Source organism: Muntiacus reevesi, chromosome 3 (genome assembly GCF_963930625.1).
Source record: "Muntiacus reevesi chromosome 3, mMunRee1.1, whole genome shotgun sequence".
In the NCBI taxonomy this organism is placed as follows: domain Eukaryota; kingdom Metazoa; phylum Chordata; class Mammalia; order Artiodactyla; family Cervidae; genus Muntiacus; species Muntiacus reevesi.
Window position 1 is genome coordinate 90,364,143 of NC_089251.1, and position 20,385 is coordinate 90,384,527.

The window sequence follows — 20,385 nt, forward strand, 5'->3', positions numbered from 1 at the left end:
TTTTGTAAAGATGGAATTTGGCTATTCCTTCGAGTGTATTCACCTGAAAGATCATAGGAGCCTAGTGGTAAGTTCTGGTTTGTTTGTTACTTCTTTGGCGCATATATTTTAAGCAACTGATCTAATTTCTTTCTCTTTACAGGTCTTTTCAAATCCTATATTTCATCTTGTTACGCAGTTTTTGGTAATCTATACTTTTTTAGAAATGTATCCATTTTTTCTAAGTCTTCAAATTTACTGCCTCAGGTTGCTCAATGCATTCTGACCTTTTAAACTTCTATTATAGCTTTAACTATTCTATCTTTTAGTCCTAGTATTGTTCATTTGTATCTTCTTTTTTTTTCTTGCTCAGCATTGCCAGAAATGACTATTTAATTACTCCTTACAGAAAAGCTACGAATTTACCCTTAATATATATTTCCAACAATATCAAAACACATATGTACAGAGTATCTATTCTTGCATTATTCATATTGGCAAAATAATGGAAACAATCTAAATGTCCATATGTAGGAAAATACTGGAGTGGGTAGCCATTCCCTTCTGCAGGGGATTTCCCGACCCAGGGATCGAATCCGGGGTCTCCCACAGTGCAGGCAGATTCTTTATTGTCTGAGCCACCATGAAAGCCACGTAAGAAAATAGTTGAATAAATTGTGGTACTTCCACGTAGTATATTGTTATGCAGCTATTTTTAAAAAAAAAAAGAATGAGGAAGATCTCTATAAACTGATATACTGTGATTTCCAAGGTATGTCATTAAGTGAAAAAAATTAGACCAAAGGGTTATCTGGTATGCTACCTTTTATAAAAAAGAAAGGAAAATATATTTATTTGCTAATTTTTACAAAAAGAAATGGGAGCATAAGATTATTTACTTAGAGAGGATGAGTGGGAAGGACTGACCATGAAGGGTTAGAGAGGGAAATGGACTTGTATTATGCCTTTTTAATATAGCTAGGTATGCAGGAGGCAAAAGAGACACAGGTCAGGTTCAATCCCTGGATAGGGAAGATGCTCTAGAGAAGGAAATGACAACCCACTCCAGTATTCTTGCCTAGAGAATCCTATGGACCGAGGAGCTGGTGGGTCACAAAAGTTGGACACGACTGAAATGACTTAGCACACAGCACACAATATAGCTTTGACTTTTGAATTATGTTGATATTTTATCTAGTTTCAAAATAAATCAGTAAGAATGGGGAAACAGATGAAATTCACTGGCAACAGAAACAAATAAACCTAACTGTATCTCAAATAAATAACATATACACACAGAAGACAATAATTCAAATAACTTTTGAACACGGTCCTCTAACTATATGCTCTATAGGTAGGATCTATTCAATGGACAAAAAGAACTTCAAAGAAATCTTAAGATTTATTTAATACATTTTGGTGGATTGATATATGTTTGAGTGGCATTAATGTAGAAATTCTGAAGTTCTTTTATTTGTACATACAAGATTTTGTAACTGAATAAATGCATCGTTGTATTCTCATTCAGGGAGAAGAAAGATTGTAAATATGGAATGGAAGGAGGGGAATGACTCTGAGATATTGGATTGGAATTAGACGTATTAGTCTGAAGTTATGATTTTTAAAAAGTTGTATGTCCTAGATCTGTCTGCTAAGAGGGCCTAGAAACAACAACATCCCAGTGACAATGAGCACAGTGAGCATACCTGGATAGCTAGATTTTGGTTTCTAAAATACCATTCCCCTCTGAAGGGAATCAGGCTCTTTGGAGAAATGGATGAGCTGGGTCTAGAGCAGAGAAACTACAAGATGAGTTTGGAGTATCCATACATTGTGCCAGCAAGTACTGAAGCACATATTCTAAGAACAAAAAAACACGTCATGTCAAAGGGACAGAAAAATTGCTTTAAGGGTCTCTACTGGTCAAATTTGGCACAATTTTTATATAAAAATGAATAATGACAAAAGTAAATTATTATCCATGGAACATAGAAAATATACAAGACCATACTGATAATTTTAAAAACATGAAAGTGGGAGGCAGAAGGGAAGACCCTTATTTACAGGAGGCTATAAATTAATAAATATAGAATGATATTTATGAAATAAATAGGAAATTTTACACTAGGTAAATATCCTGTTCCCAATCGTTTTTCACTTAGTGGTTTTAACATCTGTTGGCCATCTTGGCCATCAGTTTAGGCTAATATGAAAAAAAGTTACTATAAACATTTATGTATAGATTTTGTACAGACATGTGTATTCACTTCTCTTAAAGTAAATACCTAAATATAGGATTGCTGACTCACATTGTAAGCATATGTTTAATTTTACAAGAAACTGCAATATCATTTTACACACACACCTGCCCTGAACCCAGTCCTGATTCTAGGATCACATATTGCGCTTAGTTGTTATCTCTTTGGCCTCCTAGGTAAAATGTAAGAGAAATGAGGATGTGTAGTGGAATATTATGCAGCAATGAACTAGAACAAGTTAATACTACATATAGCAATAAGACTCATAAACAGCTGAATGAAAGAAGCCAAGCCCCCCAAAAAGTAACTTTATATAAGTGATTCCATTTATATAAAGTTTGATAACAGGCAAAATGAGAATACAATGAAGGAAATCAGAAAAGTGGTTCCCTGTGAGGATAGTGACTGAGAGGGGTTCATGTGAGCTTTCTGAGATGCTCATAATGCTCTATATGTTTATCTAAGTGATGTTCACTTTGTTGAGCTCACTTGGTGAAAATTTATCAAGCTGTACATTTGTGACAAATGCAACCTTTCTGTACATTTGTTTTACTCCAATATAAAAAAAAAATTGAATAAACTTAATCTCGATTTCAAAACTGAACAAAAATAATGCTGAGTTCTTCAGCTTTCAGAAGGCATTCTTACTTTCTGACTTCCCAAGATCCCTGGAAAAACTTCCCTGTAATCAAACCAGCAAGTCCTAATTACTGAGAATACTCGGAATGGGAAATATGCAGAGATGAAGGCTCTTCGAGGCCCTGTAGGATGTATACTGGCACACCTTCTATGGGAAGAGGTTTGATAACACACATCAAGAGAATTAAAAAGAAATACATGATGCTTTCTATAATAATTCCCCTCCAGGAATTTATTCTAAATCAGCAACTCACTCAAATATTTGTGAATGGTGATGTAAAGCTATACATTAAAAAATATTTTAGAAAAGAAAACCCTTTGAAGGTAATACTCACAATTGGCGTCCCAAAAGGAATGTAACCTGTGAGAGGACAGAGAAGAGTCAAGCTGTATAATCCTCTGCCCCACCTGCCTTTCAACCGAGATGCCAGGAAACTTCTGACCTTGATCTTAGTAGGAAAGGGCTCGGGTCAGTTAAGCAGGAGGCATCTCCAGCCCCGGACCTCCTCCCAGCTCAGCCCTCCCCAGGACGAGGGCTCCCCTGTGTCCCCCAGCCTTTTTGCCTCTGATCCCCTCAGTTCTCATTCTGCTCCAAAACAGGGCCCCCCCACCTGAAGGGGGCCGCCCACGGCTGAGGCACTGGCACTCCGCACTTGGCGGTCCTCCCGTGACTTCCTCCATGAGGCACCACGCCCCTGCCCACACTCACCACAGTGTCTCTGAAGGCCCTGGGATGTCCTCCATCTCCCCTCATCTTGTCTTTCTAAAACATACCCTTACTTTCTTGGCATTATGACCATTACTGGAAAGGGCATCCCCTTCCCACCTGAGATGTGTGGGTAGGGAGATGCCAGAGAGACTTCGTGCCAGAGCTCTTTGAAACTCTCGGGCCCTGGCTGGACATCCTTGATAGATCAGGAAAGGGCTTGCGTGCAGTGCAGCTGGACCCTGGACACCATCTCATCGCTGCTCACAGCCCCCGGACTATGACAAGCCCCCTCCTTCACCCTCGCTGCTGTAGGTGGGCATGCTCCTGTCCCAGCCTCTAGCTGCCAGCTGCCAGCAGCCAGTCAGCTGCTGGCCGAGCAACAGGGAAGCACACTTGTATGGGTTACTTCTAGAGCAAACGTTGGTCTCCTACACATGCATACACATGAGCCACCACTCCTACCCACACCCTCTGCGGAGAGACCCAAAGACTAATGAGAGAATTGCAGGATAAGTTTGTCTCAAGGGCAGAGCCTGCCCTGGCCCCATGTAGGTCCTGGGGGGCACCTATAGCCACGGCTACAAGAATCTTTGAGCCTTTTAATTCCTCACGGCCAAGCCAGGGTCACCGGGCACTAACTGCCCTGGTTTACACAACGACATCGCATGGCTGGCTATATTCTCCCCCCCTCACGAGGCCAGGCCCTCTGAGGGTGGGGATACTGGCTCACCTCCTGGACTGAGAACATCCTCTGGTGGGGCTTCCCAAGGCAGCAGTCAGCCCCCCGCCACCCACCCTGCAAGTCAGGGGTGGGGGCACACTCAGTCACACCGGGATAGGCGTGGAGGAGGCGTCAGCACACTGGTGTGAAACTGGCCTCTGCTTTGCGAGTCTGGACAAGGACCTTAGCCTCTCAGAAACTGGAGGCAGGGTAACCACACCGCCCCCAGCCAGTGTACAGGCAAGGGCTCTCCAGGCCACCAAGCTGCACATAAGCTGCGCATTGCTCAGCTGGTAAACAATCTGCCTGCAATGCAGGAGACCCTGCTTCAATTCCTGGGTCAGGAAGATCCCCTGGAGAAGGGAATGGCTACCCACTCCAGTATTCTTGGGCTTCCCTAGGTACCCTCAGCTGGTACCTAGGTTTGATCCCTGGGTTGGGAAGATCCCCGGAGAAAGGGAAAGGCTCCTCACTGCAGTTTTCTGGCCTGGAGAATTCCATGGACTGTATAGTCCATGGGGTCGCAAAGAGTTGGACATGACCCAGCAACTTTCACTTTCACTTTCAAGCTGTACATAGAGCTGTCCCTCGAGTGGCCACAGGGTGGGGACTTCCTGGGGACACATTCTCCCATTGCCCCCTCTGCCCTCTGCTCTCCGTGGCATGGGAATCTGCCTCCCTGTGTGTGCAGTGGTGCAAACTCAAGTGTGTACATGCAGAGGGCAGCTTAAAAGTAGGATCAGAGACGAGGGAGTTAGACTGGGGATTAACTGCATGAAAGGGCTGAGCAGGGAGCAGGGCTTGGAAGGAAGGCACACTGCGTGCACAGGTGAGACAAGAGTGACTCAGGGAAGGCAGGGCCCACCCTAACAAATGTCACCCCGAAGCTGCCGCTGAGCCGGGTATCACCCTGGGGTGGGGGCACCAGACTTACCTGTGGATGCCTCGACTCCATCCCAATTGCTCAGGCAGAAAAGACAGACAGACACATTTCACAAGCTCCATAGACTGACCAGTCTTGAACAGTTGAGCCAAAATGACCATGCAGGTGCAGGTGTGGCCATGTGTATAACAGGTTTTGTATGCCCCTCATCTGGATGTCCTTGGAGCTGTGACCCTCACAAATGGTCCAAATGGAGAAGAAACAGAGGGTCCCAAGGGCTTACCTGACATTCTAAAAGGCATGAAGATCTTCTCATTGGTGTCCGGGTGTAGAATAGCCTGGCAAGAGCAGGGAGCAGAGCATAGGGTGAGAGCTGAGGAGGGAGAAGGGACATGGGGGGAGGGAGGGGAAGGAGGTGAGGGGGGGCCCCCCAGGGGAGACTCCAGTGGCCTGTAGCTATATCCCACCTTGCCTGGTGGCTGGTCAGTCCTCCCTACCATTTGGGGCAAGAAGAAACCCAACATGGGCCACAGGCGGAGCTTCCCCTCCTGTCAGATGCTCAAACCGAACGCAGGCACAGCAGACCATGTCTGCCTTGCAGGCCCTCTGTCCCCCATGCCATGCGCACAAGAAACACAAGGATTCAGGAGAAGAACCCACTGGGAAGGAGCCTAAGTGTCCGGGAAAGGCAGGCTGACCTGAGCTCTAGTCTTCAGAGATTCAGGCCTGGGTGCAGAGGAAGAAGGAAGCGGGTGGAGAGGAGTGGGGTGGGGTGGGGGCAGGGCAGGGTTTCAGAGGTCAGTAGAAGGGAGCAAAGAAAGGAATCCCAAATGGACTTACCTGCTTGATTTTCTGTGCACTCCACAGCTGGAAAGGAGGAAGGGAGAAAAAGAAAGGGAAAGAAAAGAAAGAACGAAGATTAAAAGCACATATTAGTTTAAGGTCTCAAAGCCCCATTTTCTAACCAGGGGCTCCATCTCAAAGGGCTTTAGAGGCTCAGGCTGTTTAGAGGCAACTAACTGCCCCGGATGCCCCAGTTTCCCTGGACTGGGGGTGGGTGGCATCACCAGGAAGGAAGGCCAGGGATCCCAGAAGAGCAGAGCTGGGGGGACTTACCCAGACTATTTAAACCAAGGGATCTCAACTCTGACTGTGCTGTAGAATTACTTGAAGAATTCTTCCAGCATGTTCCTAAAACTCCCTAGTTCATTTTAAGGTATAGATAAAAAGGTAAGAAGCCCTGATTTAAATGAAGATACTTTTCATTTAAATACTTCATTTCGTTTCATTAGGTAGATACTTCAGCTGTCTCCTAGAATCATAAGAGACCACACAGCATAATTTTTCAGAGCTAGACAGACTGCCTGGATCCCTGGATTTGCCACTTCTACCTCTGAGCCTCAATTTTCTCGTCTGTAAAATGGGGATAATAGCTGGGCTCTAACATTGTTGAAGAGGCATACGAAAAGTGCCCAGAGCAGTGCTGGACACAGAGTAGGTGTTTTACAAGTGCTCAGTGTCATGGATATTATTCTTCTTATTTTTGTTACTGTTATAAGAAGGTTGTGCACTTTCATATGAATGAGGAGCTTGTCTCCTCCAGCACGGTGTGGGGGCAGGCTACAGGAACAGAACAATTGGTCAATTTCTTCAAATGATAAAAACTACTGTATTTCATTGATTCTAAGACATCATTTATCCTAAGATATACTAATTGTGCCACCAAGAAAGAAAACTATGGCATAATACCATGATGTCCCTCAGTTAAAAGTTCACCCCATTTAAGAGATGATAATATGTGATAAAATAACCTTTTGGAATCGAGAAAATATGACAAGTAAAAATGAAAGGCCATTGCATCTTTAGTGGATCAAGAAGGGTAAGACGTAAGAGGGACAACTGCATAAGCATTGATGTTTAAAGTTACATAATGGAAGAGCTATGCTTCATTTATATGGCAATGTCATCTGGGATATAAATTAAGCTACAGAATGCTACTAGGTAGCAATAATAGAGTTATAAAATTGTCATACAGATTGTCTGTTACTTACAATGAGGTTATGTGCCAATAAACCCATCGTAAGTTGAAATTATCATTGTCAAAAATGCATTTAATATTAATACATCAAATCTGCAGAACCATCATAGCTTAGCTTGGCCCATCTTAAAAGGGCACAGAACCCTTACACTAGCCTACAGTTGGGCAAAATCATCTAACACAGAGGCTATTTTATAAAATAGTACTGAATATCTCACGTAATGCATTGCATACTGTACTGAAAGTGTGGGTACAGAACGGTTCTAAGTACACTGGTGGTTCCCCCTTGATCGCATGGCTGACGGGGAACTGTGGCTCACTGCCTGTCCAGCATCACAAGAGGGTCCCAGACCACGCACTGCTAGCTAGGAAAAGATCAATATTCACAATTCAAAGTACAGTTTCTACTGAATGCATACCATTTTCATACCATCAAGTCCGTAAACCGTGTGTTGAGCCATCGAGAGTCAAGGACCATCTGCATTAAAGTTTATGCTTTTACTAACAGTCGAGTCCTTAAGTCTAATTCACAGTCTAATCACTCTGATTTTAGATACATTTCAAACATATTTGATTGTCTGCTATTCCATATCCAGAAAGATTAGAGGCAGTAGATTTTTTTTTTAAATTATAATTGAGGAACAGAGGGGACTAAAGAAAGAAAAACCAAATGTAGAAGCACTGTTAGCCAAAGACAGTATGTGAGAGCATAACAGTAGAGAAGTAAAAAAATGATAAAAGGTTGATCTTTCATTGCTCAAAGAGTATCTTGCTGAAGTGCAACCCACCAAGTCCCAGCACCATCCGAGGTGTGACCCCAGGCCCTGGGCACAAACTCCGGACACCCCAGGCTCTCCACCCCAAGTCAGAATCTCCTACGTCCGTGTCCCCTCACCCTGTGGGGTCATAGCACAGATCCTTGGAGCAGGGTCCTGCCTCTGAGTGCCGGCCACAGCATCTCCCAGAGCCGTGCACACAGCAAACCTAAGACTATTTGTTTTAAAAAAAAAAAACAAAAAAACTAAGGTGTCTTCATACAATTCTTATAAATAAAGAAAAACATCCCCCACCTGATGAATAGCCTGGGCTGAAAGCACTGATCTAAGGCATTAAAGGACAGTGTAAAGAGCAGGCATTAGAACCAGCAGTCTACATTCCTATCCCGTACTGGATGTGTGACCCTGGGCAAATTACTTTGCCTCCATGCTTCAGTTTCTCCATCAATACCATAGGTTGTTGTAAGGACTATGCTTGATGCTCCCAGCAGCTGGCGTTTCCCTTTGGGTACACAGCTGAGTCTATGCTTTCCAGCCTAGACGGTCAGGTGGGCTCACATGACTGGGTGCCAGCTGATGGGCTGTGGGTAGAAATGGAGTTCACCGTTTCCAGGCTTGCCCCCAAAGCCTCCCACAGGGGACAGTGAGGCCCTAGAAGACAGGAAAGCCACAAGGGGAAAGGAGCCTGGCTCCCGGACAATGGCACGTGCTGAGGCCCTGGGTGGCACTGGACTCTGACCTGAGTAAGAAACAGACCTTACTGTCTAAGGCCCCCAAATCCAGGGGGGCTTGTTACAGCGCTTGGCTTACACTGACCAACACGGAAGTTCGCTGAGACACGTGTGTGCACCTGGATACTTGGCCCATAGGTCATGCTCCCTATATGCCTAACGTAAAGGGGGAGTCAGTCAGATGACTTTCAAAGAACTTAACTATTTCTCAAAATAAATTCATCTCTGCTGTTTCATTCCTACAACATGCCTGTGTGGTGAGTAGACTACTTTCACACAAAGCAACTCATCACAGAGAGTAAGTGACTCAGCCGCGGTTCCAGAGGCCTGGTGGCAGGACGAAGATGTGCGCCCAGGCCTCCTGGCCTCCAGACTCGTGTGCCCCTGTTCTCTGGGGCAGACTGGCGCCTGGTCTGGCCAGGGTGACAGCCAGACCTGAGTCACGAGAAGAGGAAGAGGCTCGGCGGACTCCACCTGAGGTCCCAGAACCTCCCTTCGCCGCTGGGCCGCAGATGCGCTTCCCCGGCACCTGCTCCTTCTCCCCTTCCCCGGGAACACTAGCCAAGGAACACTGGCAACCCATGGCTGCATCTGTGTCCCTCAAGTTCAAGGCTGCCTCCTTCACCCCCACCCACTAATGGGAGACTCAGGCGGGCGCTGGCTCGGCAGCAAAGGCAGAAGTTCAGCAGGGATGTCAGCAGGTAAGGCCAGGAGCCCAGAGCTCACAGACATATTCCCTCCCCACAATGACACCCATACACACGGTGTGGGCAGGCTAGTGCCACAGATAAGAGGCAATGGCCCTGTTAACTATTTGAGTCTCACACTCAGAAAACTGTTTCCATAAGAAAGATGAGAAGAGCAAAGCTTGGCCACACCCAAGTTCTCACAGGTGGAGCCAGAACTTCAGGTTTTGATCTGTGACTTGGATTCATTCATTCATCTTCATTCATCCATTCACATATAGTGAACAGGTGCTATGTGTCAAACATATTTCTGAGGGCTTTATATATATTAACTTATTAATCTTCTCAACAACCCTATGCAGCAGGGAGTAGTCTATCTCCCATTTTATAGATGTGGAAACTGAGGCACTGAGAGGTTCAGTAATTTGCCCAAAGCCCCATAGTAGCACTGGGATTTGAACCCAAGCCGTCTGGTTGCTTGATCCCCACCTAAATCCCTATGCATGCATTTCTAGATGCTGGCACACCAGTTCACACTGTTCTGTCCCTTAAGGCATCTAGTATAATCTGGAGATCTTTCCACATCAGAGCATGGAGAGCAGTCTTATTCTTCCTAGCAGAAACATTGAATGAACATATAAACTTCACCCTATTCAGTTCAGTTCAGTTCAGTCACTCAGTCATGTTTGACTCTTTGCAACCCAATGGACTGCAGCATGTCAGGCCTCCCTGTCCATCACCAACTCCCAGAGCTTGCTGAAACTCATGTCCATTGAGTCAATGATGCCATCCAACCATATCATCCTCTGTCGTCCCCTTCTCCTCCTGCCTTCAATCTTTTCCAGCAGCAGGGTCTTTTCCAATGAGTCAGTTCTTTGCATCAGGTGGCCAAAGTATTGGAGCTTCAGCTTCAGCATCAGTCCTTCCAATGAATATTCAGGGCTGATTTCCTTTAGGACTGACTGGTTTGATCTCCTTGCAGTCCAAAGGACTTTCCAGAGTCTTCTCCAACAGCACAGTTCAAAAACATCAATTCTCTGTGCTCAGCTTTCTTTATGGTCCAACTCTCACATTCATACATGACTACTGGAAAAACCATAGTTTGACGATATGGACTTTTGTCAGCAAAGTAATGTCTCTGCTTTTTAATATGCTGTCTAGGTTGGTCATAGCTTTTCTTCCAAGGAGCAAGCAAGCGTCTTTTAATTTCATGGCTGCAATCACTGTCTGCAGTGATTTTGGAGCCCAAGAAAATAAAGTCTGTCACTGTTTCCATTTTTGCCCATCTATTTGCCATGAAGTGACGGGACCGGATGCCATGATCTTAGTTTTTTGAAAGCTGAATTTTAAGCCAGCTTTTTCACTCTCCTCTTTCACTTTCATCAAAGGTTCTTCAGTTCCTCTTCACTTTCTGCCATAACGTTGGTGTCATCTGTATATCTGAGTTATTGGTATTTCTCCCAGCAATCTTGATTCCAGCTTGTGCTTCATCCAGCTCAGCATTTCGCATGATGTATTCTGCACATAAGTTAAATAAGAAAGGTGACAATATACAGCCTTGATGTACTCCTTTCCCAATTTTGAACTAGTCCGTTGTTCCATGTCTGGTTCTAGCTGTTGCTTCTTGACCTGCATACTGGACTTTTAAACTATTTCCAATCTTTTATTGTGGTAAAATATAAATAATAAAATGTACTATTTAACCATTTTTAAGTGGAAGTTCAGTGGCATTAAGTTCATTCACATTGTTTTACAGCCATCACCACCATCCATCTCCAGAATTTTTTCACCTTACTCAACTGAAACTCTGTACCCAGTAAGTACTAACTCCCAAATCCTCCTCCCCTCAGGTCCAGCTTGTTTCTTTGAATTTAACCACTCTAGATACTTCATTCAAGTAGAATCATATAACTAACACTTGTCTTTTTGTGACTGTCTCATCTTTTGCTACTCCAGTGAATGCCCCTGGAGTTACCACTATTATACCAATAACATTTAAAGGAAAAGGATGAATGTATGCAGATATATCTGGCAGGATACAGAAGAAACTGATCCTTACTCTAGGGAGAAGTGGGAAATTGGCAGACAGGGAAAGGGAAACATTGTATATTCTATTTTCTTTTGATACCTTTAGTATTCAGTATATTGTTCAGGTGTTGGTGGTTTAGTCACTAAGTTGTAGTCAACTTTTGCGACCCCATGAACTCTTGTGACCCCATGAACTGCAGCCTGCCAGGCTCCTCTCTGTCCATGGGATTCTCTGGGCAAGAATACTGGGGTGGGTTGCCATTTCCTCCTTCAAGGGACCTTCCCAACCCAGGGATCAAATCTAGGTCTCCTGCATTGCAGGAAGATTCTTTATTGATTGAGCTCTCAGGGAAGCCCTTGTTCATGTGTTGCTGATGCTAAGTTGCTTCAGTCGTGTCCAACTCTGTGCAACCCCATAAACGGCAGCCCACCAGGCTCTGCCGTCCCTGGGATTCTGCAGGCAAGAACACTGGAGTGGGTTGCCATTTCCTTCTCCAATGCATGAAAGTGAATGTGTTACCTACCCAGAAATAATTCTTAAAAATTTAAGAGTAACCGTTAGAAAAATAGAAATAGCCTGCACTTTTCAGCTCCTTATAGTCCTCTATGGCATAGACTGTTAATGGTCCAACAAATCCTATGTCCTTTTCTACCATAGTAATAGAAAGGTAGCGGGCAGGTGACTGACCTGCTGTACTACATTTCCCAGCCTCCTTTGCAGGGCAGGTGACTGACCTGCTGTACTACATTTCCCAACCTCCTTTGCAGAGCAGGTGGTTGCCCTGCTGTACTACATTTCCCAGCCTCCTTTGCAGGGCAGGTGGTTGGCCTGCTGTACTACATTTCCCAGCCTCCTTTGCAATTAGGCTTATCCATGTGACTGAGTCCCTCAGTGGCATCTGAAGAGAGGTGAAATGTGCAGTTCCCTAGCTAGTTCCTCCCAACCTATACTTTCTATCACCTGCCTGTGAGCCAGAACAACAATGTGGCTTCAGATCAGCCTGAGCCAGGCAGAGGGAAGAACCCAAGGAGATGGTGGAGAAACATGATGGAAGGAGCCTGGGTTCCTGACTGACCCTGTGGAGCAGAGCCACCTGCCCACCTGGAGCTTGAACTATGACATGAACTATGAACTATGACAAGAGATAAACATCTATCTTATTTGAGCTGGTGTGTTTTGAGGTCATTCCATTACAGCAGTTAGTATAACCTTAACCAAAGTAACCCAAGTGGGGTTTGGGGAAAGTGCTTCCCACGATGTCAGGGAAGCCTCTCCACAGGAGAGAGGAAGGAATGAGCACTAAGTCAATGTTGAGGGTCTTCTCATGGCATCTGGAAGTGCTCCCACCTCAGGAGGTTTGGGGGTGAGAAGGGAGGGACAGCTCCATCTTAAACTAAACTTGCTAGTCATGACCTGACCTCATTTGGGTTCATCCCATCTCCAGGCTGCACCAATAACAGTCAGGGTCACAGATTTGGGGCCTGGCTCAGCCACCAACTTGCCTGGTCTTCCTGTGCAAGTCACCTCAGTCCTTGGAATTACATTGTTTTATTTTTTTAATTAATGAGTCAGGAGATGGAAGCTAGTCTCTCCAAGGTCCCTTCCCATCTGATGATGCCAATTCTGGCTTTCAGAGAGCCCAGGACAAGGACTCGGGCCTGATTTCTTGAGTCTGGGTTTTTCCCTGGGACACACTGGACCCATGAGTTGAATGCTGAATGCAGAAATGGAAGCAGATATCACACACAAGCCAAGAGCTGATTGCTAATTTGAAGTTTAATGAGCCAACTCTGCAAACAGGTCACAAGCAAGGATCACCCTGGAATGTAAAGCATTTGATGGAGGCCGAGGAGACATGGTGGACAGTCCACCCACACTGACAGGGAGCCCCCTGCGTCTTGTCGGCCCACCACAGCAGCTCCACTTTTAAACTACAATTACTCAGTGTGACCTGGTCTCCTCTGGCTCAGTCATCTCCCTCTGTGCTTCTGGCTGAACATTAAAATGCACGGCCCTGATTCCTTGGAACTTACTGGTGCAGCAACCACCAGTGTGGATGTGAGACTTTTGACCTTTCTTGATTTCTCAGCTTGGAAAATGAGGACACAGAGGACGTGGGGAAACAGCCTGGGAGAAAGGTTGCTGGAAAAATCCAAACGTTGGCTGATTTCAGAAATGGCCTAAGTCTCAGCTGAGTTGCCATTTGAACCTATTAGGAACCCAGTGCGGAAGCCAGGGGAGGGGCAGAGGGTGGGCCCCAAACAAACTTCAGGGGAGAAGTCCCTCCTTCTCAGGGCAGAGACCTCCTGCGCTCAGACTTCAGATGGAGGAGTCACTCCCAGGCCTTGACCCCAGTCTGACTCCTTCCCATTCCCCTCTCCTCTTCCCAAGCTGCTTATCAAAACCTCTGAAGCAGCAACAACAGAGACTATTTAAAACAACCACTAGAAGGTAATTAAACAGAGCCTGAAGGGGATCCTTCTGTAAGGCAGAGGATGCCTTCATGAAACAATAAGAAATCTTAATTCATCATTTGAGTCAATCCTATTATTTCTCACCATTAATTTTGTTGCCATGGTTACTCCCAGGTAATATGTACAAATGCAAATCTGCGTGGGGCAAAAGATGGGCCAATTCTAGAGATGAAAGGAGACAAATATCCCCCCTCACTCTGCTACACGACCCACATGCGCAGTCATGACTTCTATGTACACACGGCTTCTCTCCATTAAGAGGCTAGAGCCTCTAGTCAAACCCTCTTTTGTGAATTGGAATTACAGATCTCCCACTTGCTAGCCATGTGACTTGGGGCAATTTACTTGGAGACGTGGGTTCAAGCCCTGGGTCAGGAAGATCCCCTGGAAAAGGAAATGGCAATCCACTCCAATATTCTTGCCTGGGAAATCCCATAAACAGAGGAGCCTGGTGCGCTACAGTCCATGGAGTCGCAAAAGAGTTGGACACAACTTAGCGACTAAACAAAAACAACTTAATTTTCTGAGCCTCCATTTCCTCATTTGTAATATAGGAATATTTACTTTCAAGCTAATTGTGATAATTAAAAACAATTCATTTAGCCAACAAATATTTATTGAGCACATATTATGTGCCGGGCACCGCTCTAGGCACTAAGAGTATATCAGTTAAAAAAAAAAACAACACTAAATCTCTGGTTTTGTGGCGCTACAAAAAAGTAATAAAAAGTAAATTTGCTCATATGTGAGAAGGATGAGTGCTTCAAGAAACACGAGAAAGTAGAACAGAGTAAAGATAGGGAGAGTGTGCTGGCAGCAAGGACGGATTTTTTTAAAATTTATTGTAGTGGGGTCCTCACGAAAGAGGGGGTGAAGGATGGGGAACATTCAGGAACCTGATAACATGACCAGGGTCACAGCTTCTGTCACAGGGGAGACAGAAAAGAAAAGGTTAGGCTGGAGTTGGGCTGGAAGAGGGCAGGGAGAGACACTGAGGCTGCACCCTCCACCCCTAGAAGTACCTCTAGTCCTCAGATCCCTTCACTGTCCGTGGTTCCCTAAAATTCCATCTCTTGTCCTGCCTCTGATTCTAGTGGCTCCTTCTTTTGCTCCCCCAACTTTCCTTTCCCTGGACAGATTCTCAAGTAGGATGATGTTTAGTAAGGTGGACAGGGTAGCTCTCATTGAGATGGCTTTGGAGAAAATACCTGAAGGAGGGAGTGAGCCATGCAGATACCTGGTAGGAGATTTTTCTGTCCAGCAGAACAGCCAGTGCAAAGGCCCTGAGGCAGAGTGGGCCTCCCCAGCCTATCTGAGGGACTGTGTGACTGAAGTGGGCTGAATGAGGGAAAGAGCAGTAGGAAATAAGATCAGAGAGGAACTGGGGCTTTGCAGTTTGTGCTGAGGACTGTGGCTTTTACTCTGAGCTTTTACTATAGAGTGGTCCTTAACAGGAGGGCAGTTTTCCACCCAGGGGCCATTTGGAAATGTCTGGTCATCATGAACTGGGGAGGGGTGCCATTAGCACCCAGTGGGTAGATCAGGGGTGTTGCTAAACATCCTACAGTGCACAGGACAGCCCCCACAACAAAGAAAACACCCAAATGCCAATCGTGCTGAGTCTAAGAAACCCTGGGGCAGAGGAACAAACCCTGGAGCAGTTTCACAGATCACTCTGAGTGCTATACTGGGAATGGGCAGAGGGAGCCCAGGTAGAACAGGAAGACCACCCAGGAGGCCACTGCAAGACCCAGCCTGGAGATGCTATACCCACCCAGTATCACTTCCGGCACATCATACAAATGCTTCAGCTAATACTGATCACTTGCCTATTTTGTGCTAATAATAAGGGTCAGCCTGTAGCTGCCCCAGAGGTGCTGGGTGCTGATCAGGATCCCAGAGGCCAGGGGTCAGGGCAAGTGGTGGGGGGGAATGTCAGTCAAGCTTCTGATAGACGACCCTGCTGATGCTTGGAGAAGATTCAGGGTGCAAGTGTTTTTAACTCTCTGGTATCTTCTCTGCTATTTTCAGCAAAACCCAAACACAGCTGACCCCATTTCTGCTCTGCCAGAGGAGGAGACTGGCAGGATCTCTCACATCTCAGCTGCCCTTTCTCCTTGGCAGGTTGCAGGCAGAACCCATCCTTCACGGGACCCCTGGGCAACCAATACACTATGCTAGGTGCTGAGCAGGCACCCAGGAAAGTGGGCTGGTTCCCAGCCTCTGGGGATGTGGAATGACGGACCAGAACCGCCACTCAGAAGCCGACAGTGGCTCCCTGCCCCCTCACTTCCGACCACCCAAGTCACTCCCAAGGTGGTTTCCCTTCAGCGTTTATCCCTCCCCATATACCTGGTACAGAAGGATCCAACCACAGTTCCACTGTCCTGCTCCCCCCTTGCTCCAGTACAACACAACCAGCATCTCTTCTGGGTTCCAGAAACATTCACAATCTGGCCTGAAACTTCCCGGCTTCCTCTCTAACTTCCTCTCTCATCATGCACTTTCTCTCCCTCTCTCTCCACTCTACTTCTCAGCCTTCGTCTGCGACTTACAGGGACATCCTTCTCATCCTTGGGTCTCTCTACATTCTACATCCAACCACTTGTGTCCTCCACAAAGCCTTTCCTCAGCACCTGTGTTCTCAGGCGTCTTTCACCGCTGAATTCCTACTGCTGCTGCTGCTAAGTCACTTCAGTCGTGTCCGACTCTATGCGACCCCATAGGCTGCAGCCCACCAGGCTCCTCCGTCCATGGGATTTTCCAGGCAAGAGTACTGGAGTGGGGTGCCATTGCCTTCTCCATGAATTCCTACTACCGCAGCCTAACCTGCCTCCAGCCACCCCCTTACGTGTGCACCTGCGTGGGAGCTGGCTACGTGAGGGCAGGAACCTCCCAGTGTCCACCTGCCACTGCACCTTTCATGCACCAGGTGCCCCACAGATGCCCCCGGCCTGGCCTGACAGCCTTAACCGCCCAGTGTGACTGGGGCTCTGGGACCTGCACACATGCCAAGCCCCTCTGATGGACTTCTACCCCACCCGCTCACTCTGCCTGCCTGTTAGCACACACATTCCACTCCAGAGTGTCACCTTCCCTTCCAAATCTATCTGCAGACAGTGAGTGAACAATGGGCATTGGATCTTCCAGGTCCAGTGTCCCTGTCTCACCACACATTAGTTATGTAACCTGAGATAAGTTTTGTAATATCTCTGAGCCTCAGTTTTCTTGCCTGTAAAATGGGATCAATATGGGCATCAACCAAACAAGGCTTCTGTGAAGATTAATTGAGAGAATACATATAAAGTGCAAATATTTAGCATAGATCCTGGCCCTTGGTGAGCTCACAGTGAGTGGCGACTCATTGCCATGGGGGAGTCTTCCATGTTGAACCCCACCCATCTTCACCCATGCCAAACCATCCCAGCAAAGCCCCGGCATATAAAAAGCACACAGCACAGCAAACACTCAGAAGCTTAGCTGCCAGGGCTTACGCTTTTGCTCTCATCTATGTCTTTGTTGTTTAACTGATAGTTGCAGTCTTTATTAGGGTTCCTAGCACATCAAAAAGATACCTGTCAAGCCCCAAGAGTAAATCGTACTTATTTTTATTTTATCCTTAGGACTAACTTTTCACTGGTACAGCAACCTTTCAACAAGTTAACAGCCTCTGGAGGAGATATCAGCCACCCACTAACCAAGGTCATCAGGTGTGAACAAACTCTCAATCCGCTGTAGCCCCCTGGTGGGGTAGTGTGACTGGAGGGCAGATTAGGTAACAACAAATCAGTGCCTAAGATACCCAGCCGGCCTGGACATAGCGTCAGGCCCACAGGCGGCAGCACACAGCCACAGGCTTCTGACTCACACGCCTGCACAAGGACGTCAGGGCAGGCACAGAGCCCAAGGCACACAGGCTGCCGTCCAGACCGAGGTCAGGAACCATCCTCAGCCTCTTCAGGCAGCACCGGCATGACCCTTGAGCAGGGCCAGCCTGAACCAGGGATGGGGACTCTGTGTATTTCTGATCCCTGAAGCTCCCCAGATCCCGAGCTGGTACGTCACCACCCACCCCCTCTTGCTGTGGCCGTGGAGGCTGGTGGGGGCCAGGGCTCTGTAGACAAGGTCCAGGAGGTCCTGGGAGAGCTGCAGCAGAGCCCAGTCCTGCTGGCTGGGGAGCCGGGAGGGTGACGGGAGGGGGGCTGGGCCTCGGACTCACACCTAGAGCACCGTGCTGCCAGCCTCCAGAGGGCCGCTGCAGGCACCACCAACTGGAGCCAGAACAGGGAGGAGTGGCTGGTGCAGGACCCCCAACCTCCCCTGCTAGTGCAGGGTCCCCCATCCTCCCCAGCTAGTGCAGGGTCCCCCACCCTCCCCCAGCTAGTGCAGGACCCCCACCCTCCCCTGCTAGTGCAGGGTCCCCCATCCTCCCCTGCTAGTGCAGGACCCCCACCCTCCCCCAGCTAGTGCAGGGTCCCCCACCCTCCCCCAGCTAGTGCAGGGTCCCCCACTCTCCCCCAGTTAATGCAGTGTCCCCCCACACCCTCCCGGCCTCCCAGCTGCCTGGAGGCACATGGGAGCTTTCAGGATAGAAAACAAAGGGGGCTCAGAAAACAGGACAGGCAGCTTTAAGCTTCCGAAGGGAACAAAGAGAGGAAACATGGCCTCATTTCCCAACTCTTGAAAACTGGAAAGAGTCCCAAGGGGAAAAGCCAGGCTGGAGGGGAGCTTGGGCTGGGAGCAGACTCGGGACCAGGAAGGGCCTGGAGGCTGGACTCCTCTGACTGGTCCATGAGGAGCTGCCAGGGTCCGAGGACCGCCCCCCATCCCCCACCCCTGACCGTAGAGAGGAGCATGTCAGGTCACAGCAGCGGGCTCCTCGGTGCCACAGCCAGAGGGCAGCACTTCGGTCAGGAATAAGGAGATGCGGCCCTGCCCTGTCTGCTGATGGCTGCTCCCAACGAACTCCGCAGGCAGCACAGACTCCTGAAGACAGACCTAGCCTAGCCAGCACTGCAACATCTTGTGTCACTTCAGGGCCCCGCACAAGGACATCTGGCCAAGGGGCTGCCTCTCTGAACACCTCTGCCCCCTCTCCTTGTGGCGGGCTGCTGTCCAGCACATCGGCCTGTCCCTTCCTCTAGGGGCCATCCTCTGTGCTCAGGATGTTCTTCCTCCGCCCCTTCCCAGCGCCCCCTCCTCACCAATCCTTGCTCACCCCTCAGTCTCAGGTGAGAAACCTCTTCCAGACTCCCCGCTTCTGGTCAGGTGACTCCTCCCTCTGCTCTCCCACAGCATCACGTATTTTCACTGTCCTGGCCTGGATTCTGGGGAGTCCTGGGGGCAGGACCCTCCTCCAACCTCTCCCCTGCAGTCCCCCAGGTCCTAGCACCAACACTGACCTGGAGATGCTCCATAAATGCAAAGCGAAACAAACCGGACTGGGGAGGGCTGCTGGCTTAGCACCCACCCCGGGAACACCCAGCCGGGCCCAGTGTGTCTGTGGACTTCGAGCCTAAAGGCGTGAGAGGCAGGCGGTGCCTCAGAGTCACCAAGAGAACAGAAGAGACAGCGCGTTTCTGGGTGGAAAACGAGCAGTTTTAGGAATTGATCCAGCAGAGAGGAGGAAGTCATACCTCAATGCCCGCAGAAGGCACACCTGAGAAGCCAGGCCATCACCCTCAGGATGCCAGCGAAGCTCAGGACTTGGAGGGCCCAGGCACCCCAGGAACAAAGGTTAATCAAAGGGCTAAACACAGGGACTTGGCTGAAAACTTGAATTCAAAGCAGTAGAACCCCTCGGCCTTCCCCACACAGCAAGATGGCTGTCACCACCCTCACCTGTATCCCCCAAACACCAGAGGTTTATCAACCTTCTGGAGAAACTGAATCCAAGTGAGTCCAGACTTGGGAACACTAGCCCAGTGGAAAGAGGGAGCAGGTGAGGCTAAAAGCAGAGAAATCAATGAAACTCTGCAAAGTGAATATTGGGGCTTCAGCCTTGCTCCTCTACTTGGCTTCCAGAATGCAGAGGTGAGAAGATACTGTATTTACAAAACAGGAAGACGATCCTGTTAAAAGGAATAAAGAAAAGAAACAACCAAATAGCTCTTAGAAATTAAAATTTGTACTAGCTGAAGTTAAAAATCTGATAGACATGTTGAAAATAAACTCAAGGAAATTTCCTGTAAAGCCAGACAGAAGGAAAAAGTGAAAGAATAGAAGAGAAAAAAAGGATAAGAAAATATGAGTATCAGTCTAAGATGTTGAATATTTGACTAATAGGAATTCCAGAATGAGAAGAAATTACCAAAGAAATAGTATAAGAAAAATTGCCAGAACTGAGAGACAGGAGTCTTCAGGTTGAAAGAGGTCACCAGAAACCCAAAATAATAAGTTTTAAAAGGCATGGCATTGTGGAATTTCAGAAATAAACCATATACATAAAGAGGAGATCTTAAA

At 47.4% G+C, this 20,385-nt stretch overlaps 1 protein-coding gene across 3 annotated transcripts in view; it reads right to left on the bottom strand.

The window, feature by feature from the left end:
- SFXN5 (sideroflexin 5) overlaps positions 1-20,385 on the bottom strand; it is a 126,493-nt gene that overhangs the window by 81,350 nt on the left and 24,758 nt on the right. For all 3 annotated transcript variants that reach the window (XM_065929536.1, XM_065929537.1, XM_065929535.1), the window contains exons 4-6: positions 6,030-6,056; positions 5,473-5,527; positions 3,212-3,237 (exon numbers count right to left, since the gene is read on the bottom strand). In XM_065929536.1, coding sequence (XP_065785608.1) covers positions 3,212-3,237; positions 5,473-5,527; positions 6,030-6,056 — 108 coding nt within the window. The remainder of the gene's footprint in view (positions 1-3,211; positions 3,238-5,472; positions 5,528-6,029; positions 6,057-20,385) is intronic.